Genomic DNA, 26808 nt, shown 5'->3' with positions numbered 1-26808 from the left:
TTTTTCCCACGTGAGTCAGTACTATTATTAGTTAGAATTTAACTAATTTTCAATATCGACACGTGAACGTGATTGTTACACAAATTTTTTATTATTATTTGACTGTAACGATCGTGGCATAACAAATTCTATACCGTATCTTTGTTGTCGTCCAAAAGTAAAGAATGTGCCTCTTTATATGAATGGCATATAGAATGGCACAACATTTTTTTATTATGTTTTGAAATTTCAATGTAAGTTTTATTTTCCCTTTTAATGTTTTTGATTCTTTATATGTTTCTGTCTGTTTTTTCATTTTACCAATTATGTTTAAGTAGGTAAAACTGATACTCTGATATAGAAAAACATAACACTAAATGATATGAATGATTCTAAATTGGTTGGAACTTAACTAGTTGTTTCTATTTGTTTTAAAGGTTTGGTTGGGGGAAAAATTGTTATAAAACTTTTTTTATAGCAAATTGAACAAATAGCATAAAGATAAAATTGAGGTACAATCTATGCATTCATATTTAACTTTGGACTATTTTTTTTAATATATTACATATATTTCCCTATATTATTAGTTGAAATCCTAGTGCATTGGACATTTTCTTAACCTTTTGGGGCCTTTATAGGTTTGAGAGTCCGAGTGCTTTCATCTTCCCTCCGCTGGTTCCATCTTTTGTCACCACTCACATAAGTACCTAGCATATGTATATAACGATGAGATTATTTAAATGATCATATGTGAAATTAGTTTTAAGATTTTGTTATAGTGACCGAACAATTGTCCTACGGCACTCATCTTTACATCACAAAATAGTAAATGCGGTTATCTCTTTACACGTGACTTTATCTTATTAGTTGTTCATCTAGCAAAATCTAACAGTTCCAAATTAACAACAAACAAAAGCGTCGTCAACTTGGAGCAAGTGAAATTTAACCTACATCTTCCTTATGGGGTCGGGGTCATTTGAATGATCTATGCATAACACATACAAGGCTAAAAATGACATGAATCGACAACTCAATAAATACTTAAATCCAACTTTCACGTAAGCATCTTAATATTTTTTTCAGGTGACTTTGCAAATGATGGAATAGTTAACTCTCTGACTAGTCGACAATACTAAGATGCTCGACGTGGAATCAACGTTACCGTGTGCCGTAATTATCTAGGTGTATATATAATTATAGATTCTTCAGGTAACGTGTTAATGAAATGAAACTGTTCTTCCACGTTGTATGATGACCGATTTGACTATAACTTTTTTTTAACTATTTCATCTTTACTGTAGGATAATAAACTACATATTGGTTAAAGATTCAAAAGTATTATTTGAGTTTTGCATATAGGATTCGAATGTGAAATGTTCACATTTGATGCCGACAAGTACATGCTTACACACATCCTTAATGAGTCTTAAAAATTAATTACAAAATAGACATGTACATAATTTCAATTAGCTTAAATCACCGATCGAGGGAGGGTCAAATTTAGGACACACACACATCAAACTCAGCTTTTTCTAATTAATCAAACCCAAACAAAAACAAAACAAAAAAAACTAAAACGAGAAAAGAACATTAATCGTTCTCCGGTATGCTTTGTAACGCCGGTTTCCACGGCTGGTGGTGATTAGTTAAATCGACGGCAGAGAAACCGATTTGATCTCCACCGTCGAACATTAACTTAGAAAGTATCTCTTCCGCCGTCAAACCCTTCAAACCAATGTTTCTCATGAGATCTTCAAGTTCTTTCTTCGTCATCCTTATCTTAATCTCCCTTCTTCCAAAAGACGTTGAAGAACTCGATGACATCTCGCTGCTTGTTTCTCCGAGCAGTTTCTCTCCGTCTTCGTCGTCGTCGTGAAACACGGCAGTGGATCTTCTTCTTCTCTTCTTGTTTAATGATTCACACTCGTCTCCGGAGCACGACGTCTTCGTTCCTATGCAGTTTCCCATTTTGTTTTCTTTAGTTTAGTTTATTTGATGATTGAGTTTGTTGAGATTCAGAACTCAAGAGAGAAGTATATATATTCATATAGCTTAATGGTTTGTTTTTAGTATTAAAGAAATGGATAAAAGGCTCGAGGGAAAAGGATTAGATTTGTACGGGCCATGTCGGGAGGAGAAGACAAAGGTTGATTAGTCTTTTTTTACGTGGAACGTCTTTTTCCAAGTTACGTTGTAATTAGTTGACCAAAGCTGTTTCATCCTCATCCACTTCTTGTAACTGATTTACTCCAACAAAAAGAAAAACAAATTTGTCCACATGAATTACTAACAATCAAAAATGCATTTTTCACGTACAAAGTTCTATTTTAAAACACTGGATAACTTTTTTTTTTATATAGTAACATTCTATTTTGCTTTCCGTAATCTTATCCTAATTAATTCATTTTCTGAGTACGTGAAAAAATTGATAAGATACAAATATTAAACTCTAAAGTTAGATAATCAAGTATAAAATTAGTTCGAGATTCGTCTTAAAAAGATGATGAATAAACTGATTTTTTTTTTTTGGTTAACTAACTGATTTTTTTTTTATTGCCAACGAGTTCGAATTTTCCCCAAATATTTGACTTACTGAAATGATCGAGGACCGTATTAAAGGATGTTCCGAGATGGCGAGATGTACTATAAATTTTTATTGTCCACTAGTCTTCTCATAATATGGGGGAAAATGTTAACTTTGGAAAAGAGAAGATAATCCGTAGGGTGGAAATTGTCAGCTTAACCGGTGAAGTTGATTGGAGTGGACTAAAAGTTACTTAGTTGAAATGATTGTCTATTGTGTCGGCCGTGTACTTCCAAAGACTTGCAAGTTATAGCCATGATTTAAGCTCTTTTATATTTTTACTCAACAAATATTTAGTTGTTTGGATAGTTTAGTTTTATTTTTACAGTATTTACTATTTTTACTAATTTAGTTTTCACTAACATGACTACATATTCATTGTTGTTAAATTGTGTCATCACCTAAATCCAGTTCTTTATTTTATGCAACACTTTCGTAATTTAGGTTTTTTTTTAACTCCCCATTATTACCTTTAAACAAAAGGCCTCCACGTGACGTAATTTTAAAAACCAGAAGGAAGATAAAAACTTGAGATAAGTCCACATTAAATCATCAATGATGGTTATAACTTATACATGATCGAACTTTTCTGCGTGGTTTAAAAACATGATGGTAACAAAACTGTGTATCAGTAATTAACTGAACTGAATCATTTTTCATGGGAGGGTTAACAAAAGTTAGTATAATAATTTTTTTTTTTGGACAAACAAGTTAGTATAATTATACATCACGTGTTAAAATAAATAAGTAATGAAATGGCGTCTATGGGTAGGTAAAAAAAAAATTATGAAAACAAAAATTAGTTTTATTTCTTTTTTGACTCAAAATTTTTTTCTTTGCTTAGAAAGAAAGGAATGTGTGAAGTGTCAGAGTGTCAGCTCTTCTATTTGCATGGGAAGGGAATCACTTTAAGACTTTTTCTTATCTTACTGAGTCCTTTCCCCTTATAATAATAGCACGTACGTACTTACTCTTTCTCTTCTTGTTACACATTCACGTTTACAATTTTGTATATTGAATTTGAAGATAATTGGCCATTTGCAATTTGATCTCTTTGCTCTGTGTATGAATAGAATCTGGTCAAAAGTATGAAACCACAAATTTTTCAACAAGAAAAAAAAAACCGAGTCCTGGTCAATTATTTTCATCCACTAGATCTATACACATTTAAATACCAATTGCAGAAAATTACGTAACATATTAATTCTATTAATTTTTTTTTGTCTTTCGTTTCTCTTTCCCCAAACTGAGTACAGTAGCTAAAATAGGCCTGGGTTATCAATGGGTCGAAGTTGCTAAACTTTCACGGTTACATAAACATAGGATTGGAAGCCCGTTTCCTAAAAGAAAAAAGAAAAAAAAAACATCCAAAAGATGAACGAAACAAATACGAATGACGAGAAATGTAATAATATTCTTGCTTACAAAAGGAATTGAGTAGCTTTAAATGGTAAATTCTTATACTAAGACAATATCCGTAAAAAACATGCGGGTTATGCTCAGAAATTATTTTCTATTTCACATTTTCTAATATAGACAGATCAAATTTGACTATTTTTATTTCTTTGCACATTCGGAGAAAAGAACAAGATTGCCCTATCCTCCATTACAACTTGGTTGACATGGTTTCCAGTGAAATTTAGATAAGAAAAAAGATTGAGAAAGTTTTTTCTTAGTTATAAATAGTTCATCACCGATTTCTATGAACATAGTTACATAATTGTAATATACATTCGAAGCTATAAGTGACGAAACAGCATAATTAACTCAATTGGTTTAAACAAGCAATCAATCATATTTCATTAGTTAATAGCTTAATATTATCATATGTCAATCACTTAAACAATGGAGCGGACATGTCACGTGTTTATAAATTAAGATTATTGAATGATCAATTCGAATATGAATAATGAAAACAACAGAGTTTGATTAATTAATTAATTAATAAGAACACTAATAATTGAGGCAAAGTTAAGACGAAGGAAAAGACAGAACAATGATGCACACCACATGTAGACTTTGCTAGTTTAGTTCGTCGGTCTCCATCGTTAGCCATTCACTATCCCAATCCAGCATCACACTCGTCAAGTCCGGTCTTAATCTTCTTATTGATGGGTTCAGATTAGACCACGTGTTGACGTTAATAGACAAGATTAGTTGGACCTGCTTGCAATGAGTGAACACGTGTCGAACAGCTGAACTGCGACATATCTTGTTTGCTTTCCCATGCGGAGATGATAATAGATATAGACCCCACCTCAGCTACAGAGAGTGAAATAAGCCAATAACATGTTTATGTAATTTTGTTTAGAACTTGTCGTGTCATATATATTGTTTGTATTCTACAAATATGAATCTGCACCATTGATCTCTTTCAGATGCTTACAAAAATACCAAAAACTGAATTCAGAGGAGAAAACTATAATTATTCATTTCGAATCTTATGTGCATGTAGAGTACTCAAACATTTCCCATTTATATACTTCACGTATGCTTGGCTTGACGAATTATTGTACATACTTGGACCGACCACCGACGTACAAATATTTCCCACGTGGGTGCCTAAGACATAATTAATTTCGATCATCGTATTATAATATAAGACCTTCTCGAGGACTTTCCCATTCTCTTAAGATCAATATAATATATCTGACTCTGACAAACCTGAAACGATCGAAATAATTGAAGTCTTTGCGCACAGATACATGCACAAATCTGGATATGGTTTAATCAATTTCATGGGGGTAAGAAAAATAATAAAAACTCATGGGGGTCAAATGATTGACAAGCTTATTTTGGAAGACTAGCTATATATTGTTTTCAATTTTTCGTACTGTGATTTCAGTTATTTATGGATATTTGTGAATATCTTATATAACAAACACTCTATATTAATATAGACTTCCACTAAAAAAAACTCAGGTTTGTTGGAAAAAATTATGAAATATATAGGTACTATAGTTTATCAAAATTAATCATCAGTTAAATTAACTTGCTGCACAAAATATATATTGGAACTACTGCGCTGCATCATAGAGCAGTCTAGTTAGTAGTATATCCAAATATTGGAACGCATGATGGCACGTCGGCACCTAAGACTAATTAGCATACCCAGATATTAGAACACATTATGGCATGCACCGGTGCACGTCGGCACCTAAAACTCCACATATTGTGTATATATGATTGAACCTTACTTTTAGATTGGGACAAAATTATTATATATGACTTGTCATCTTTTTTTTTTGGAACACTATGGCTTATCATCTAAAATGCTAAAATAATTACAAAATAATAGAATGTCGTTATCTAAATGGTTACTATGTCGACTATTTTACGTGGACTATGACATCTCTCTTCTTTTGATCTTACCGAACATAACTGAGTAAAAACCACACACACAATGTAGACCCTCTTCATCTTTAATGGATATATATATATATATATATTATACACATGCTCATCTCATCCCCATCCTCCTTCACTCATTAGTCATTACACAAAACAATACAAGAGCTCTTTCAAGTGTGTACATTTTTCTTAGGTACCAAGAGATATATGGGAAAAGGTCGGGGTTTAACTGCTAGTCGGAGCGAAAGGTTTCTAGGAAGTCCTCATCAGTCTGGTGACCGCCACGTGGACGTAGAAACCGCCGTTGAGCTGGAACTCATGGAAGAGGATGTCTGGTCAGTGCTCGAGCCTGATCAACCAACAGAAGAGAGCGCTTGGACAGCACGCTCCCTCGAGGCTAGTGGCGGAGAACGGAGACACAACGGAGGAGGTCGTGCGAGTGGACGTAGAAAGAGACACGTGGCGACTTCTGCTCCGGTGAAAGTGCCTGACTGGAGCAAGATCCTAAAGACGGAGTCCGTCGTCGGATCAATGCATCATAATAATAATGATGATGCTGACGTGGCAGATGATGACTGGGAAAGTGGGATGGGGCCACCTCATGAATACGTGGCTGCGCGTAGTCGTAACGGTGACGGTGGTTCTTCTGTGATTTTGGGCGTGGGGAGGACGTTAAAGGGACGGGACATGAGACGGGTCAGAGACGCCGTATGGAGCCAAACCGGGTTCTATGGTTAATTTTACTTAATTTAATCTGATCAGTAATTACTCTTAGATTATATATTTATGTCTATACAATAATATCACAATGTATTTTCGATATATTAGTTTAACGTTAATGAACGAGTATATTATATTCAGTATGAATCAATTATGATCATACGTATCCAAGATTTTTTTTTAATATAATTATTTTATACAACGCATTAGAAAAATTAATACAACTTTCTCTTAAACTAATGGCTTAGAGATTACAATAATCAAGATAGCTGAAAATGGAATATTTCCGTGGAAAAAAAAAACCGTTAATGTCAATAAAACATAGATGGAAAATAAAAATCTTCACATTCACTAAGAATGGTAATTAAAAAAAGATAAAAAAGACATTGTGAAAAATCGAGCAAAATTGCTTCTTCTCTAACCTAGAACACAAGAAATTCTCCACACACACAAAAAAACCTAAAAATGGGTTGCTTTAGCAGCAAACACCGGAACACAGAGAGTGATCTCATCAATGGCAGCGTCCAAAGCTCAATTACGACACATCAATCCCAAAGCTATGTCTCTCGTAACGTCTCCGAGCCTCAGAAACCTCCATCTCATCAAATTCCGACAACAACCCAACCAAATCATCGTAATCAACAACAAAAACAACAAGAAGAAGAAGCAAAACCCATTGTTAAGGTGATCGAAGAGAAGCAGGTTCGAACAACACCATTGAAACCAATCGTCTTTAGAGAAACAGAGACAATTCTAGGCAAACCCTTTGAAGAAATCAGGAAACATTACACGTTAGATCACGAATTAGGTCGAGGCCAATTCGGTATAACCTACAGCTGCAAAGAGATTTCAACGGGGAACGTATACGCTTGCAAATCAATACTCAAGAGGAAACTAATGAGAAAGCAGGACAGAGATGACGTGAAGAGAGAGATTCAGATAATGCAGCATTTGTCTGGACAAGAGAACATAGTTGAGATCAGAGGTGCTTACGAAGATAGACAATCGATACATCTGGTGATGGAGTTGTGTGGTGGTAATGAACTGTTTGATAGGATTATAGCACAGGGACATTACTCTGAGAGAGCAGCTGCTGGTGTTATTAGATCGATTTTGAATGTTGTTCACATTTGCCATTTTATGGGAGTGATTCATCGTGATCTCAAGCCTGAGAACTTCTTGCTGGCTAGTACTGATGAGAATGCTATGCTCAAAGCTACTGATTTTGGATTGTCTGTGTTCATTGAAGAAGGTGAGTCTCTTCTTCTCCTTTATAGTTATATATATGCAAATGCTTTAGATTTCATAAGATTCTGATAAATGTTGGAGATATGTTATGGATATAGGTTTTGTCAGGAATGGTCTGTATATTAAGAATCTTATTTCATTTAGTGATGTTTTGGTGAATAGTATTAGTGGTAAGCTTGAAAACAGAGGTTTAGCTAGTTTTGTGTGAACTTGGGAATGCATGCAAGTGTTTTGCTGACACACTGTACAAATATGTAGTATGATAGAACTAATTGTGTGTTGGTTTTTTTCATTATCTTATTGTGAAGTACGCTATTTTTCATAGTTGATTCTTGTGTTCATATGCTTGATGTGTGCTGATTTATGAACTGAAAACAAACAAAAAAATGCAGGGAAAGTTTACAGAGATATAGTAGGAAGTGCCTACTATGTTGCTCCTGAGGTATTAAGAAGAAGCTATGGAAAGGAAATTGATATTTGGAGTGCAGGGATTATTCTATACATCTTGCTTTGTGGTGTACCTCCTTTTTGGGCTGGTAATAAAAGTAGAACACAGTCTTTTATTTGTTTATCCACTTAATAACTATGTGATTTATATGTTTTCTATTGTTGTGTTACATTTGTAGAAAATGAGAAGGGGATATTTGATGAGGTTCTAAAGGGAGAAATTGATTTTAAGAGTCAACCATGGCCTTCTATATCTGAGAGTGCTAAAGACCTTGTGAGGAAGTTGCTTACTAAAGACCCTAAAAAGCGAATCTCAGCGGCACAAGCTCTTGGTAAACTCCCATTAAATCTCTCTGTAACTATTGTTTTGTAGCCAACCTACTTCGGAATGCTTGACTAATCTGGAGTGATCCTTGTGGTGCTTTAATTATTTTTAGAACATCCTTGGATAAGAGGAGGAGAAGCACCGGACAAGCCTATTGATAGTGCTGTGTTATCTCGGATGAAGCAATTCCGAGCAATGAACAAGCTTAAGAAGCTAGCTCTTAAAGTAAAACTACAAACGCTTCTTCTGCAAGTTACACATTCTCTTTTGTTTTGCTTAATCATTGGGTTGTGCACCTTATTTTGTTTTGTAGGTTATTGCAGAGAGTCTCTCGGAAGAGGAAATAAAAGGTCTTAAAACCATGTTTGCCAATATGGATACAGACAAAAGCGGCACAATCACTTACGAAGAATTGAAAACCGGGCTGGCTAGACTTGGCTCTAAACTCACTGAAGCAGAAGTTAAGCAACTCATGGAAGCCGTAAGTATTACCATCCTCTTTGCCTTGCTTCTAATGTTTTCATATTCTTCTTAAAAAAAAGATGGAACCTGACTAGCTTTTTTTATATACATATATGTTTCAGGCTGATGTAGATGGTAATGGAACAATCGACTACATCGAGTTCATCTCAGCGACGATGCATAGATACAGATTTGATCGAGATGAACACGTATTCAAAGCCTTCCAATACTTCGACAAAGACAACAGTGGGTAAGTTTTTGGTCCCTTCAAGAACAGAGTAAATATAAACTTGAGAGCTATTTAAAGACACCAATATAATTGTGGATTTTGCCTAACACAGGTTTATCACAATGGATGAGTTAGAGTCAGCCATGAAAGAGTATGGTATGGGAGATGAAGCTAGCATCAAAGAAGTCATAGCAGAAGTCGATACAGATAATGTAAGTTTTGTTTTCCCTCTACATAGCAACAAAGAAGTTATGAACCAAGATTGCGATTAATGATGGGTCTCTCTTGTGTAGGATGGAAGAATAAATTATGAAGAGTTTTGCGCGATGATGAGAAGTGGTACCACACAGCCGCAACAAGGGAAACTTCTTCCAATCCATTGATTGATAGAGAAATTAAAAATTATTTAGATAGCCAACATTTTTTACGTGCAAAAGAGTTCCCCTACGTGAACTTACATCTATAATGTTATGGAAAAAAAAAAAAAAAACAGTTGATTTCTTCAATGTTATTTCTCAAATCCAACTACATCTTAACATCTACATCTATAATGTATGTCAATTCTGGGATAGATATCAGTTTGCAGTAATGGATGGTGAAGTGCCCACGCAGGAACAAAAACTAAAGAAAACTTTTTTAAATTTTACTAAAGAAAACTTTTTTAAATTTTACTAAAGAAACTAATTAAGTATATTTATGAAAATTAGTAAATTACTAAATAAATTAATGTATGTAAGATATTAAGTAGTATAAAATAAACTTATATGGTAGTACTCTCGCACACAATATTTAACGTCCGGTGAGTCATAGAGACAAACGCAGCGCACAGTTTGTTAACCCTAAATTCTCATCCGCATTTTTTTTACGAAACCATGTCTCAATTCAGAGGATTCATCGGATTCAGTGGTAAGATCTCTCTATCTATCTCTCTGTCTCTCTCTTAGTCGATATTGTTGGTCTATGATCTGGATTAGCGCTTTCGTCTGATCGATCTGTCATTGGTAAACACTAACTTATCTTGTGCGCGATCTGCTTTTTTTTTTTTTTTTTTTTTCCCCCGTCTCGTAATCGTAATTTGTTTACTCGTTGTACGTTCGCAGAGGCTAACACATACGTCTTTTGGAACGTGGACGATTGGGTCCCTATCCCTAATGGTCTCTATACTCTTTCAATGAAAGAGATAATCGAATCACAACTCGAAGTTATGGATTTTTGTGGGCCTGTGTCAATCCAGTCTTACGGTAGTAAGAATACGTTCTCGGATGATGAGTTGCTACGTAAATTTTCTGAAGCCGGAATCAAAACCAGTATCTTACGCGAAGGTAATATTCTTTTTTTTTTCTCGCATATATATATCCCTAATCGACATCTCCGTTGATATACTTTTCAGGGGGTAGTAAATATTCGGGAATTTATTCCATGATAATAGACATGTATCTCTGCGCACTGCGAAATCCTCCACCATCAAATTTGTTTGTACTCTCAAAAAACATGGATGATTCAAACGTGCTTCTAAAGTTTCGGGCTTTGAATCATAGGAAATATGGTGTTAGGTTATCCGATGCTGAACCACATTGGTTACCTCGTAATGTGAATTTAGCTGCCCAGTTTTTGGCTAACCTATTCCATGATGAAACCCTTCTTCCCAATAACAACAAGAGGAAAGCAGAGCTTCCTGCTGATTCCCACCTACCACAGTCTCAAGGAAGACCAAAATATGATGTTTTATGATTGTAGTTGGTTAATTTGGTACCATATGTATTCTGAAGACATTTTAAGTGTTTGGATTTTTTGGATTTGGTTGTGTTGATGAATAATATTTGTGTCAGAAACTCAGGAGGTTGAGCTCCGTTTTTTTTTTTCGTTTGTGTTACTTATTGGAAATTATCTTACGGAGAATTGGTTTTTGAACTACCATAGCTATTATTTGATTCTTGACTTTTTTCTGATTAAAACTTGAATCCGTACCTAACACTATTTAGGCAAGAACAGATTTGACACTCAAAACTCTAAGAGGAGATTTCTACGGGGAACACATACGCTTGGGACATTATTCTGAGAGAGCAGCTGCTGGGTGTTATTAGATAGATTTTTGTGATGTAAGTAAATTAGTGGTAAGCTTGAAAACAGAGGTTTTGCTAGTTTTGTGTGAACTTGGGAATGCGTGCAAGTGTTTTGCTGCCACACTGCAAATATGAAGGAGTGTTATAGAACTTGTCAAGTTATGCTATTTTGCTTAGTTGATTCTTGTGTTCATATGCTTGATTTATAAAACTTAAAACAAAAAAATTGCAGGGAAAGTATACAAGGATATATACATAGTAGGAAATGCTTACTATGTTGCTCCTGAAGTATTTGAAGTGCAGAGATTATTCTATACATCTTGCTTTGTGGTGTACCTCCTTTTTGGGCTGGTAATAAAAGCAGACAAAGTCTTTGATTTGTTTATCCACTAAACTATGTGATTTGTTGTTGTTGTGTTACATTTGTAGAAAAACTGAAAAGGGGACACTCGATGAGATTATAGAGGGAGAAATTGATTTTTCAGAGGCAGCCATGGCCTTCTATATCTGAGAGTGCCAAAGACCTTGTGATTGATAGAGAGACTAAAAATTTAATTAGATAGCCAACATTGGTTGATAGAGAGACTTAAATTAAAGAGTTGCTGACGTGAACATATTAGAACAATCTTCCATGAACAATCATATGTTACACCGTCTCACTGTTTAGTTAATGGTTGTGGTATTCCACATGGTCACCACCATATTTGATCCCTTTAGTTAGAGGCAAGGATAGACACAAGGAGAAGGTGGGAAATATTAATATATATGATGAAATCACAGTGGTGAATACATACGATATGACGACATACGTTTTTGATTCAAGAATAGTCTTTGCGTACACAAAAGATTGTTTAATATAAACCGATCATAAAAAAAAGTACTGAAATTTAACATTAGTCGTCGTCACTCACTTAACAGGGATTCAAAAGAGCGGGACTTCCGTTTGTGAGTTTCTTCGGCTTTGGTGCGCATAACAGAGATTCAAAAGGGCGGGACTTCCGTCTGTGAGATTCTTCTGTCAAAGTCTTTGAAATGATCAGGATGTGCTACAGCAATCTGGACACCCATCTCTCATAAAGAACCACATACACTGGAGAAGTTGGTGCCTTGTTTAAAGTCTTTGTTTAGTACAAAGTCTTTGTCTTTTGAGATTATCACAAAATTATATGGATCGGGTCCCAATGCTAACAGAAGAACGTTTAGTACCATCCTGTCAAATCTATCATCTTCATTATCTGGAATAGTATACACCAATCAACGGAGATATGATACACCAACGGAGAGATATACATATACATTATATAAAGGGAAAAAGAGGGTTGTAAGTAGAAGAATTCACCTCCAAGATCACTATTGATTAGGATGGGAGTATGGAAATAAGGATCCAAATCTGCTTCTGACGGTTCCTTATTCGGATCAACGATGTGAACCTCGAAATTCGGTATCCCACGAATACCCTCCTCCCGGAGACATGGTTTGATTTTCTCATATGTCGACCAAAATTCGTCAACCGTAGGGATTTCTTCGTCCTTTATGACCCACATGACAACTGTTTGACGAACTGTGAGAGATTTCACAAAACGGAGAACCATTAATAAAAAAACACTATTACGAAACATCAGAAAAATCGTAAATATAATAGAAAACAGATCCATTAAAATTAAACTATGACAGAATATTGACAGAGATGAAATCTAATCCAGATCGACTTCGAGCAAGGGATACTACTTACACTGGGCTGCTCTGGTGGTGGGCACGGGGAATAATCTTTCACCGGTGATCAGGGACATGGTTTCGTTTCGACGACAGAGGAGTTATCCAGAGTATAAAAGACGCCGCGGACGTGTTGGTTTGGTTTCGATGAGAGAGCGAGAGACCTTAGCAATTTAGGGTTTATAATCAAAACCGCTATCCGAAGGTGATATTTTCTTTCCTTTTTTGTTTTTTTTGTTTTTTTTTTTTTTTTTTTCTCTCTCAAGGGAGACTAAAAATATTGCTGATGTTTTTGTATTATGATTATAGTTATTTTAGTTGCTTACCATGCATCATATGTAGTCTGAAGATATTTAAGGGTTTGGATTTGATGAGTTGAAACTTGGTATTTTTGTGTGTTCCAATATGATAAACAATTAATTAATGGTGCCATTCCACATGCTCATCCCCAAAAATCGAGTATCATTCTAGGGTAGCTCAAGCCACTCTCTGCACCATCTGGCTGGAAAGGAACAACAGGCTCCACAACAACACTTCTACCAACGTCTTGACCTTATTCAAAGGGCTGGACCGCTTAATTAGAGATTCTCTTTTGGCTAAGCAAAATCGGAAGAACTTTAGGAACCTTTTACAGGTTTGGTTAAAATACGGCTAGGCGAAACCTCCTACCCTTTTGTTGTTTTTGATCCTTCCTTGAGTTTCTTTTTTTTGGCAAGGAACGTTCACTCGGATTCGTGTTGTATTTTCTATAAGCATTCATTTAATGAAATTCACATGCTTATCAAAAAAAAAAAAAAATCGAGTATCATCAACTTTGTCGAATGCAATGAGTAAAACAATTAATACAGGTGTGTTAAGGATAGAAAATTCCAAGACACAAGGAGAAGATGGCAAGTATAATTATATGATGCAAAATCATGATGGTGAACAAAGGTTATAATGACATACGCTTTTGATTCAAGAATAGTCTTCCGTACACATTCACATTATAAAAGCAAAAGATTGTTTAATATATTAGACTCCGATCATATATAAAAGTATTGAAACTAACATTTAGTCGTCAGGGAAACACCAAATAGAGGTTCCAAAGACCGGGGATTCCTTTCGTGAGCTTCTAGCTTCTTCAGTATTGGTTGATATCAAAGTTTTTGAAATAATCAGGATGTGCTACAGCAATATAGATACCCATCTCTCTTAAAGAGTCACATACACTGAAGAACTTGATGCCTTGTCCAAAGTTGTCTTTGTTTGTTGCGAGTATCAGAAAATTATATTCATCGGGTCCCAATGCTACCATAAGAATTTTTAGTACCATCCTGACAAATCTTTCATCTTCACCACCTGGAATAGTATACAGTGTATACTATACACCAACGGTGATATACATATATAAAGGGAAAAAGAGGGTTGTAAGTAGAAGTATTCACCTCCTGGATCCCTATAGATATCGATGTGGCCATCGCAATAATTAAGCATCCCAATTTGCTTTTGACAGTTCCTTATTCGAATTAAGGATGGAATCCTCGTGGTCCGTTGACCCAGGAATACCCTCCTCCATGGTGAGAAATGGTTCGATTTTCTCATATGTCGACCAAAACTCTTCAATCGTAGGGACTTGTTCGTCCTCAATGACCCATTTGACAAGCGTTTTACGACCTGTGAGGTTTCCACAAAACGGAGAACGATTAAAAAAGCTCCCCGAACCTCACTCACTCCCAACACTCTCTAATCCTAATCGATCCTCACCGATTATATTTCTTTTATCTTCTTATTATCTTCGTATCAATTCTACCATCGCGAAACACACAACTTTTCCTCAAGCTGTACTTCTATCACTAGAACCGGCCCTGAGCCGTAGGCAGTAGCACACGGCCAGAAATTATTTACGTGCCATTCTAAATAATATAAATAGTGGGTCGGTTTCAGATTAATGGTCTTGATTTTTTTATGTTGGATGTAAGAGGCAAAACAATAAAATAAATCGGAAATTTAAATATAAATATAAAATAGTCCTCATTATTATTTGCTTGTCACCTTTTTAAACTTAAACTGGAATTGCCTATATCTCTGTATCAACAACATGTAGTCAACTCTAACTTGACAATCATTCCAAAAAAACAAATATTCTCGGAGATTTTGTTGGTCAATTAAATGGTGTAGCAAATAGAAATCTATTATATAGTCCATATATTGAGATTGAATTAATTCGATTTTTTTTTTTCCGATGTTCTCCGCGAACAAACAATCAAAAGTAGGCTAGTGATATAAAAGGTATGTGATTTCCTCTGTTAAAGAAACTACTTTAAGAAGCATACGGTAATACTAAATACTACTAGATTAAGAGCACGAGTTGAAATTCATTTTATTTATTGTAATTTTTATATAAAATATAATTTATGTGATTGTTTTTAAAAGTTTTTTTGGATAAAACATTATGCAAGAAAAATCATATGCTAAATATGATGACTTGACAAAAGACATCTATTTTGTAAGTTTTATATTGTTAATGATTTTAGATAATTACTCGTGTTATAACACTGGTCAAATTTTATTTTATACAAAATTTTGTATATTTTATATATTAAAATAAAATTTTAATATGTTGTATTAGGGTATATATGTGAATTTATTACAATAATATATATTCTACATCATGACGTGAATGTCATTATAAGACATAATTTTATAAATTTGGATTTTAAAAAAGGAATTATTTTATAATGAGTAATTTAATATATTGTTATACTTTCTGATTTCATATATTTGGTTTCTTGAAATTCTTTCATATTATATTGACATATTATTGACATTGCTATAACAAATCAATTTAGAGTGTTTATAGTTTCTAACTTTTATATCAAGTTTCAGTATATTAAAAAAAATTAAAATAAATTATTTAGAGTTGATTATATTATATAAAATTATAAAATTTAACAAAAAATTTATATAAAAATTATAATATAAATAAAAGGAATTTTATCATTATCTTGATTTAGATATTAGGAATCACGATTAATTATTATTATTTGCTTAGATTTTATTCTTTTTTATGCTTACCAGTTTTTTTTTTTTGGACAATTAATTCGGAAAATTCCGTTTATTGTTTTTGGAAACAACGTGATGTACCAATTAAATCTTGAGGATATATTTTGGTGTTAGTAAAAAGAGAATTAAGAATATTTTGAAATTAATTGTCTAAAATCTATTGAAAATTTAATCTTCCAAAATGAACAATTAGACGGGTTACATCTAACATATATCTTATAACAAATTAATATCAATCTTTTTATAACTTATTTGTAACCTAGTATTAAAATTATATAGTCTACAAATTTGAAGTCGTGTACTTCCGTTTTATTAAATAGAGGATAATTACTGTCAAATAAATTGTGTAGCAAAATATGAGATGTGATATATACACCATATTACTCAATTGAGGTTTACTGATGAACTACTACATAAAAAACATAAAAATTAAAGAACTCTTTGCATTAAAATGATAAAAATGTACAAAATATACCCACCAACCACCAGAATTTTTTAAATATTTGTTTATCCAAAAATGGCCTTAAACAATCGCTTGTGTGACTTATCCTAAGGGCCAACATTGTGCAAGTCTCATATTAATGTGACACTTAGAAGATAACATCAATATTTTTCTTCAAACACTAATTCCTTATAAGATAACATCAATATTTCTTTGCAGTGATTCCTTGATCTGGCAAACCGCAAGTATGGAGCAGGAAACACAAATCTCAATTTTGTTAAAGAAAATAGAAAGCTAGTTAATTAAGAAAATGAGGTTTGTTATGCAAAATTCGGTAAAATACAAACACAAATGTAATGTGTGTGAGGATAAACCAGGGGATTTTGCTGAGCACTACGAGCTAACAAAGGAAGTGGCACACCGAATGATAATCCAAGATATACAACGCTACTTACTTATGGGTTCCCTGTCCAAATATCTACTTTTGGCTTCAGACAATAAGAGTTTTGGAGTTGCTTTTGGTATTTTAAGAAATAACTAATATACAATCTTTCTAGTTATAAAAGTAAAGACAAAAAAAATATGGTTGAATTAGTGAATTATCATTTACTGTTTTAGTTTGACTGGCCAAACGGTGATGTTTTTTTTGAGTTATTGTTAAGATTTAGGAACACGAATTTTAGTTATCTTGTGATGTTCAAAATTTTATTTCGTTAAGTTGGTGAGTTTGCTACTGTTTTTATAAGCTAGTTTACGTGACAAATCTTATATCATTAAGTTGGTGAGTTTGCTACTGTTTTTATAAGCTAGTTTACGTGACAAATCTTATATCATTATTATGATGTGTTATCGTAATTATTCATTTTAACTTTTTGAAACTAAATAGATTATTCAAAGACTACAATTATTGTATGTCCCATCAGTCGTGGTAGCAAATCGAATATTAATGAATTAGGTGCAGTTATTATATATTTTCTCCGTTTTTATATATAATTTTTTAGAGTTATGCATACAAATAAAAAAATCGTTTAATTTTTATTTATTTTTAAACAAAACATCATTTAATATATTTTTCAGGAATTCAACCAATGAAAAATAATCTATATATTAATTTAAATTGTTAAAACCAATAAAATCTAATTAATTTTACATAGATTTGTGAGAAAAATCATTTCTTTTATACAAAAGAAAGAGATTATAAGATCATATTTAAAAAAAAAAAACGGGAAGAATATAAAAACGAATTGTATACACGTAAAGAAAATAGAAGAAAGAATAAATAATTAGCATTCTTAATGGATGAGAGTTGAATTAGTGGAAGTTTCAAAATGAAAGTATTGTGACCAACCGATACTTTGTTCAAAATGAAAGTGTCGCCAAATGGCCCTGTGAGGAAAACAAACAAAACCGGTTAACAAATTTGAATTCATACAAAAATTTAATAGATGGATCCACCACTGTTTATGATTATGATAGATTGGAAATAATCCGCTGTACCAATTTTCTACTAAGACCTCTAAGAAGAAATAAGCAAGAGTGAGAACAGTTTCATTGAAAAATTAATGAGTTCATACATGCAATTGAACATACGGGATATGAAATTGCAAAGAGATCAAAGTTTTAACTTTGGCTTCATTTCCGTTGGCAAAAACACATCAAGTCTCGTTGACCAAAAAAAAAAAACACATCAAGTCTCATGAACTAAGCCAAAATATGAACCGGCCTAAATTTAGTAACTTATGATCTAGGTTGGTTGTTTGACCAAAAAAAAATGATCTAGGTTGGTCTTCCCGAGCAGGTTGACCCGTTTTCCATCGTTGAAGAAGTAACCAAATTTCTTTATAAGAAAGGGGAAACTCAAAAATGTTACAAGATGAGCAGTCTTTGCCAAAGAATTTGCTTGACGCTCTTTGAACATGGTATAAAATGAGAAGGAAATCGAAAAAAAATATTACTTTCAAGTAAAGTGATATATGCAAAAATATCATCTCGCTCATTTGCATGACCGTCAGATTGAAGAAAAATAACAGGTTCTTGATAACAGGAGGAGCATGGCACCCTTGATACACCCGAGGCTATGGCTGCACTAATCACAGCTTTCATAGGAAGTGCCTCCGCCACTAGAGCTGAGGGAACAAAGGGTCTTGAAGATGATCCTTGGAGAATCATAGAGTTTTGAGGATACTTGACGATCCATGACATTCTATCAGCTAAACCTTGTAGAATATGGCCCATTTCTTTTATTTTGAATTTTTATATATTTTTGTATTCGTCATTTCATATTTATGTCATTTACTACGAAAACAAATATTTGGTGAGATCAGTAAAACAGATCGATATCACCCATACACAGTGCAGTATATATATTATGCATGTTGAACAACTTATTCATTGTTTCAACATATTTATGTACATATCAATTCAACGTGAAATTATAATCAAAAGATTCGGCCTGATTTCTTATTAAATACCGTAAGCCTGGATCGTCACATCCCCACGAAAATCCATTTCCAAGAGTTCTGATTTGATTTTCTCTTGCATTAAACAAGGATCGAGACCATAATTAGGGATTAAGTATATATTACAAAACTGCATCTTGGCATTTGTATCATTTTTTATTTCTTTTTCAATTTCAATATAAAACTTTTTAACCAAGAAAATGCATAAGATAAATAAGTAAAATTTGTTTTTATCAAATTTTGTAAGGAAACACTCGACGAGTGATGCAAGTATCATTCTTCAACACTTGCATCAACCATATGTTGACATTGCCCAGGTTCATGAATGGATTGTTTACGAACAATCTTTCTACCAAAATGTGCTAGCAAATCATGCTTCCATATATATCCCCAACTAATAGATATGAGAGATTAAACTTTAACCTCGCAATATAGCTTAAAATAAAGTGAATATAAAGTTTATTGCATTTCATATGATTTTATAAAGTTTTACTCTCTCATTATTGATTCATTTAGCATTTAATTTTTTTAAAAATATATACATTTTTTTTTACGAAATAAAAATATAATAATATACATTAATCTATACTTTAAATCTACACTTTACTACTAAATTGTAACTGAATTTAACATAAATTATGAATTGACTACTTTTCCATTCATTTTCATTCAAACACACTATAAATTATAATTTTAACTCCTCTAATTAAATTATTTTAGAAATGTAACTTTCATCCATTGAAATCCTACAAATAACCAGACACACTCTCCGAGGAGCTTGAGGAAGTCTTTTACCCAGATCTCAACCACCATGTTTCCACCAATGAAACATGACCCCTAGCTTTAACCGCTGGTCCATAACATAATTTTTCAAATTTCAAACGAGATTTGGAGATCTGATTGAGCTCTCAATCAAACTCTAACCCTGATTTTTGATCATCTAAGCTGCATTTACTGCTTCCACTCCTTCGCATTAACTCCGTTGAAGCAAGAAACCGAAACTTTTTTAAACCAGTCCAAATACAAAGCGTTTAAACCCCCTTTTTCCTGCTTTCTAAACCACCACAGCTACAAACACTCTCAAACAGCATACTCCGTGTCTGCTCCCAGTCTATCAGAACCAGAAACCATGACCTCCAGGATCCCTGCATATCAGAAAGGTAAGGGGTTAGCTCAAAGTTATTCCCCACCACCAAGAAAACGTATAAAAGCACCCGAACTTGACTATTCTGCTCTAATTGAAGAGAACTCTCTTACCCTTATTGGCCGTCTAACAAACCCTGCGGGACAACGGATCTGGGCTCTCTTGCCTTTTCTAGAGAACCGTTGGAACCTGAAAGGAAAAGCTAGAGGATCTGATCTTTGTCGCGGTGTTTTTCAACTCCGCTTTGACTATGAGGAAGATCTACTCAAAGTTTTAGAAGAAACGTCGTACCATTTTGACCAGTGGATGGTTATCTTGCAACGGTGGGAACCCGTGATCTCAGACTCTTTCCCCTCAAAGTTCCCGTTCTGGGTGGAAGTACAAGGCCTCCCTAAACACTTCTGGCAGCCAGCAATGCTCCAAACAATAGGTGAGGAACTAGGAGAGGTATTGGAGATGGATATCTCCCCAGATGCAGTAAACATCAAAGTCATGCTTGATGGTCTACAACCCCTCCTCATGGAATCAGTGGTGGAGTTCTCAACGGGGTCAGAGATGCTAATTTACTTGGAGTACAAAAACCTGAAAAATTACTGCAAACATTGCCTCAGAATCACTCATGATAAAAAGACATGTCATGGGCTGAATATCTCAGAGGAACAACAAGACAAACCTCAACCGGTCCAAGCCTCATCGAACCCTATCTCCCATGGAACGGTGAGAAACTATTACACCCCTGAAGATAACTTTATGGCCCCAAGACTGCGACCTAACAGCCCTGCAAGGAGTATAAACTCGCAGAGAAGCTCTGTCCCTCAAAAGAGAACCCACGAGCATATGGAGTTGGAATCTAACCGTAGCTTTGGAGAGGGAAACAATAGAAACCACCGACCCAACCACACCAGATCTAGGGACACCCACAGGCACTCTACGGACAAAGCAAGATACCGTGAATCTCTTACCAGGGAACGAACCCCCGCTGCCCTACAACCAAGAAACTTAGAAACTTACAGTGGAGAGAAAGATCCCACTCGTCCCTACCACACCAAAATGGCAACAACATTTCCTCTCGAACCCGTAGGCCACCACTTGAACGCCACCAAAGGGAGGATGCTACCTCTCAACCTCTTTCCCCGATAAATCTGCCTGAGGGCAGACAGAACTTAACGACTACCTTGGAAAGAAATGCTCCTGCTGCTATACCAACTAGAGACCAAATCATGGAGGATTTGATGGAGGTTACTGTCCAGTATACTGCGTGTGCCGATCCTACAGAGAGTGCGGCTCATAATATGCGAGTCATTCACGGAAAAACAAGAAATCTTATGGAGGATACTGCAAATGGAATTCTTACCTCTGCAATCATGAACGCCTCTACTCCTACCCCTGAGGCCCCACCTTCTCAAGAAGTTATATCCAATCAGCCACAAGGAAGGACCGAGGAACCTTATACTACGCTCATTGATGTGGTGCAAACCACTAAGAGAGGTAGAGGATGACCCCCCACTACACAAGACGGGAAGCAAACAAAGTTTAACTTTACCAAGAGCTAAATCACAAAAGCGCCACCTTACTAAAAGCTCTCCAAAGAAGGGAACATCGGGGAAAGGTGCCCCTACACTAACCAAAGGTAGCTCTAGCATAACCAAAACTGCCAAATCAGCTTCTCCTCCACTCACTATCTCTAGAGAGGAACCATCTGATCCTGTTGGCACCAGCAGAAAAGCCTCCTCTACGGGCTCACCCGCTATCAACCTGATACCTGCCTCAAAAAAGAGGAAGGGAGTGGATTTTCAGAATCCACCACCCCTTCTTCCTTAAGAATGGTTAGTTGGAACTGTTGTGGGCTGGGGAACCCCATGACAGTTAGAAGGATAAAGAAAATATTAAAGAGAATATGCCCTGACCTTATCTTCCTAATGGAAACAAAAAACCCTATCGATGTTATCCTGAACAAATTACAAGGTTTGGAGTTTCCAAAAAGCTTCCTAGTTCCCCCTCTATCTCCAACTTCTGGGGGTTTAACACTCCTATGGAAAGACAACCTGGAGGTAGAGATACTTGATTACTCCCCGAATTTCATTAATGCCAAGATTAAAGCTAAAGGAAAAGTTTTCCTAACTACTTTTGTCTACGGAGAACCGGATAGAACTAAGAGGTCAGAGATCTGGAATGCCTTAAGTGCTCAAGCAAAGGATAGGGAGGAGCCATGGCTACTCATGGGTGACTTTAATGATATCTTACATAGGGATGAGAAGTCGGGGGATCCTTTTCTGATTTCAGATCCTTTATGTCGGGCTGTGATCTCTATGATCTAAAACACTCGGGCAATTGCCTATCCTGGAGAGGAAAGAGACACACACATTATGTCAAGTGTCGCCTGGATAGGGTTATGGCAAATAGCTCCTGGACTTTAGCTTACCCGTCAGGTCGATGTGAGTATCTCAGGTTTGAATGCTCGGACCACAGACCGGTGGTAACCTCCTGTGATCCTGTTAAAAAGAAAAGAAGAGGGCTGTTTCGCTATGACAGACGACTAAAAAGTAACGAGGAGGTCAAAACTTTGATAACCGAAACCTGGAATGCTTTCCCGAATGCAAATGTAGACAAAAGGCTCGGTCTCTGCCGCCTTCCTATAATAACATGGTCAAAACAACATCATGCTAACAGTCAAGCCCTTATTCTAGACCTAAGAGAGCAACTAGAGGAAGCAATGAGTGACTCTACCTGTAGGCAAGCCGAGATTAACTCTCTCAACCATCTCTTACTCCAGGCATACCAAAAGGAAGAAGAATTCTTCCCCACTGTGCATGAAGCCCTGACCCCACAAGTTACACCGGGGATGAATGATCAGCTGATCAAAATGCCTTCTGCTGAAGAGATCAGGCAAGCTTGCTTCTCTATCCACCCGGACAAAGCACCGGGGCCTGATGGATTTTCAGCCTGCTTCTTTCAAAGTAACTGGGAGATAATGGCTGATAAGGTGATTGCAGAAGTCCAAGCTTTCTTTATATCTGGTTCCCTCCCTTAGAACATAAACCACACCCATGTTAGGCTCATCCCAAAGATCCTCAGTCTTACAAAAGTCTCGGATTATCGACTCATTGTCCTCTGTTCAGTCTACTACAAGATCATTGCGAAGCTTCTATCTCACCGTCTCCAACCAATCCTAGCAAGCTGCATATCAGAAAACCAGTCAGCTTTTGTCCCCAATCGAGCTATATCAGATAACGTCCTCATTACACATGAAGCTCTTCACTATTTAAAGACATCAGAGGCTAAATTAAGATGTTTTATGGCTGTCAAGACAGACATGAGCAAGTCTTATGATCGCTTAGAGTGGGACTTTATCAAAGTTGTTCTTGACAGATTAGGCTTCCACCATCAATGGACTACCTGGATCATGCAATGCATAACTACGGTATCGTATGCATACCTTATCAATGGCCAAGCTAAAGGATTGGTGAATCCACACCGGGGCATTCACCAAGGTGATCCGCTGTCTCCCTACATCTTCATTCTGTGTAGTGAAGTCCTTTCTGGACTCTGCCACAATGCTCAAGCTCAGGGATGACTCGTTGGTCTGTGAGTGTCAAAACAAAGTCCACGCATAAACCACCTTTTATTCGCGGATGACACAATGTTCTTCTGCCGTTCAGATAGGCAGAATTGGCGGACCTTAAAGGACATCCTGCACAAGTATGAGGAGGTATCTGGTCAGCAGATAAACCAAGCAAAGTCCTCCATCACATTTTCCTCAAAGACGTGTAATGAAGCTAAATCGGAAGCCAAGAGAATTTTAGGCATATCAAAAGAGGGAGGTCAGGGTAAATACCTGGGACTACCGGAGTTGTTTGGACGAAAGAAAAAATATCTCTTCAGTGAAATTTTTGATAGGATTAGACAACGGGCGCTGAGCTGGTCAACCCGCTTCCACTCCTCCGCTGGGAAACTAACTCTCCTCAAATCTGTCATGGCGGCTATACCTTCTTACACAATGTCTTGCTTCAAGCTCCCCAACTCCTTGTGTAAACGTATCCAGTCTGCACTTACTCGTTTCTGGTGGGACTCTAACGATGGAAAAAAAAATGTGTTGGCTCGCGTGGAAAAAATTGGCAAAATCATTCAAAGATGGAGGTTTGGGGTTCAGGGACATCCAAACCTTCAATGATGCGTTACTGGCAAAGATAAGCTGGAGACTCATGTTAAACCCACATTGCTTGCTCGCGAGAGTTCTACTCGGGAAGTACTGCAGGAACACCTCCTTTACGGACTTTGCCCCCCCCCCCCTCTTCGGCTTCCCATGGTTGGCTAAGCGTCTGTATTGGCAGAGATTTACTCAAACCTCATCTGGGACGACTGTTAGGAAGTGGAGTTTCCACACAAGTATGGAGAACACCATGGCTATCTCTCTCCCGACCTACTGCACCCTTTGGTCCGCCTACTGAGGCCACCCAGAACCTCACTGTTTCGGACCTCCTGTTACCAAACTCGACAACCTGGAACAGAGAACTTATCCGTCAGATCCTCCCCCAATATGAGGACGACATCCTTAAACTAAGACCAAGTGGACTACATGGCTCAGATAGATGGGGGTGGTTACCTTCAAATGATGGTCACTATTCCACCAAGTCGGGATACTATGAAGACTTGCTGCTAAAGGATCAAGATGGACCCAAGGTGACGACTGCAGTAAGAGCTGATATTCCCCAGATAAACCCACCTACTTCCTTTGATTGGAAAACTAACATTTAGTCCACTAACTGCTCCCCCAAAGTAAGACTTCTTCTATGGAAAGCAGCCCAGAACGCCTTACCAGTGGGTGAAAACCTCCTCTACCGACATATCAGAGAAGAGGCAAATTGCCCTCACTATGGTGAATCGGAAACTGTTCTCCACCTCTTCTTCCATTGCCCGTTTGTTTCCAAGATTTGGTCCTCCACCCCCTTTAAATGACCCCATCCGCCCCGAACTCATCTGTAATGTTAAATCAGGCATCGCTGTAGGATCCCGTATGATTAACCTCCCACCCTCCAAACTTGGTAGTGGCCCCTTTTTCCGTGGATCCTCTGGTCTATCTGGTCAGCCCGCAATCGCCTCATTTTTCGCAAAGAGCAAATCCAAGCAGAGGAGATCCTCTTGTTAGCAATCACCAGAGCTAAAGAATGGCAACAGACACAAATCAAGGAAATTCAAACCAAGAGGCCAAGCTTGGTCGATCTGCAACCACCGCTACCCCCCCCCCCTCTACAATACGGTGTCACACGGATGCGGCGTGGACAGCGAACAAAAACGCGGGTTTTCGGCTGGATCTTCAAAGATCAATCCGGAACAACGTTGCTCTATGGATCCTCATCCTCCGACTTTGTTGATTCCCCCCCCCCCGATGGCCGAAGCAATAGCAACTCTCACGGCAATTAGAGTTGCCTTTGAATCGGGTTTCACCCATCTCCATGTAGCTTCAGACTCGCAGACGCTAGTCAAAGCCCTCAATTCGAAGATCCAATCCAAGGAACCTCACGGGATTCTTCTTGATATCCTGAACCTTTCAACCTCTTTTGTTCTATGCTCGTTTAATTTTATTCCAAGAGACCGAAATATCGATGCTGATACTCTAGCAAAAAAGGCCATGTTGGGTTGTAATGAGCCCACTTAATTAAATGAAAGTAGTTGGTTGTTCAAAAAAAAAAAATCATTCTCACATCATCATCCATATCACAAATTCTAAATATTTTATTTGTTTTGTTTATGTTTTTGCATGGGTTTAAAACTCATGTTAAGAATGTGATTATAAATTTTGTTAGATTTATGTTATATTTTGTTCAATTTTATTTGTTTTTAATACATTTAAATGATGCACTATTATTTACTACACATGTACAATATACAAGAAAAGTTGAAAAAAATAAACAAAATCAAAGAATAACCTGATCAAATGATAAGCAAAACATAAGCATAAATCAAAAAATGAACAAAAATAATAGAGCATAAATCAGTTATTTGGTAAAAGAGGAAGAATGAATTTTTCGTTGAAATAATTATTTATTGGTTAAGGATGAAGAATGAGTATTTTTACTACCATAACGTCTCGTCTATTCTACACTGAGCACTTCGAGCCAACAAAGGAAGTGGCAGATCGAATGATCATCCAAGACATTCAAAGGCATATACTTATGGGTTCCCCGACCAAGTATTAACTTTTGGCTTCCCATAATAAGGGTTTTGGAATTGCATTTGTTATTTTAAGAAATAATGGCTATACAATCTTTCTAGCTATAAAAGTAAAGACAAAAAAAAATATGGTTGAATTAGTGAATTATCATATACTGTTTTAGTTTGACTGGCCAAACGGTAATTTTTTTTTTAGTTACTGTTAAGATTTAGGAACACGAATTTTAGTTGTCTTGTGATGTTCAAGATTTAAAATGTCATGGATCGTCAAGGATCCTCAAAACTCTATGATTCTCAAGAAAAAGTATAAATTTCAAGCAACGAAATATATGCTAAAATATCATCTCGCTCATTTACATGACCGTCGGATTGAAGAAAAAGAACAGGTTCTTGACAACCTGAGGAGCATGGCACCCTTGATACACC

At 36.0% G+C, this 26808-nt stretch overlaps 5 protein-coding genes and 1 non-coding gene across 6 annotated transcripts; 3 read left to right on the top strand and 3 right to left on the bottom strand.

Annotated features, from left to right (window-relative positions):
• Positions 1-1296: 1296 nt before the first annotated feature.
• On the bottom strand, positions 1297-2066 carry LOC104722849 (uncharacterized). Its single transcript, XM_010441098.3, has one exon. It carries the CDS (start codon positions 1945-1947, stop codon positions 1570-1572), a length of 378 nt encoding a protein of 125 aa, XP_010439400.2. The 5' UTR covers positions 1948-2066; the 3' UTR covers positions 1297-1569.
• Positions 2067-6121: 4055 nt separating this feature from the next.
• Positions 6122-6781, top strand: LOC104722848 (protein S40-6). The gene has a single exon (XR_015571580.1). It is a non-coding gene; the product is annotated as a protein S40-6 (transcript).
• Positions 6782-7099: 318 nt separating this feature from the next.
• LOC104722847 (calcium-dependent protein kinase 15-like) lies at positions 7100-9883 on the top strand. Its single transcript, XM_010441096.3, has 8 exons — positions 7100-7886; positions 8275-8418; positions 8509-8661; positions 8767-8879; positions 8968-9135; positions 9239-9366; positions 9458-9557; positions 9639-9883. The coding sequence occupies exons 1-8, from the start codon at positions 7100-7102 to the stop codon at positions 9726-9728; spliced, it is 1683 nt and encodes a 560-aa protein (XP_010439398.2). The 3' UTR covers positions 9729-9883.
• Positions 9884-10125: 242 nt separating this feature from the next.
• Positions 10126-11203, top strand: LOC104722846 (uncharacterized). The gene is made up of 3 exons (XM_010441094.3): positions 10126-10251; positions 10446-10667; positions 10736-11203. Exons 1-3 carry the CDS (start codon positions 10218-10220, stop codon positions 11074-11076), a joined length of 597 nt encoding a protein of 198 aa, XP_010439396.2. The 5' UTR covers positions 10126-10217; the 3' UTR covers positions 11077-11203.
• A 949-nt stretch (positions 11204-12152) lies between these two features.
• LOC147933816 (uncharacterized) lies at positions 12153-13394 on the bottom strand. Its single transcript, XM_087473433.1, has 3 exons — positions 13141-13394; positions 12748-12969; positions 12153-12643 (listed from the first exon to the last, which is right to left on the bottom strand). The coding sequence occupies exons 1-3, from the start codon at positions 13196-13198 to the stop codon at positions 12480-12482; spliced, it is 444 nt and encodes a 147-aa protein (XP_087329559.1). The 5' UTR covers positions 13199-13394; the 3' UTR covers positions 12153-12479.
• A 5677-nt stretch (positions 13395-19071) lies between these two features.
• Positions 19072-19203, bottom strand: LOC147933815 (uncharacterized). The gene has a single exon (XM_087472340.1). The coding sequence runs from the start codon at positions 19201-19203 to the stop codon at positions 19072-19074; it is 132 nt and encodes a 43-aa protein (XP_087328466.1).
• Positions 19204-26808: the final 7605 nt, after the last annotated feature.

This window comes from Camelina sativa, chromosome 11 (genome assembly GCF_030686135.1).
Source record: "Camelina sativa cultivar CO46 ecotype springtype chromosome 11, ASM3068613v1".
In the NCBI taxonomy this organism is placed as follows: Eukaryota; Viridiplantae; Streptophyta; class Magnoliopsida; order Brassicales; family Brassicaceae; genus Camelina; species Camelina sativa.
This window is presented reverse-complemented; position numbering and strand designations above follow the sequence as displayed.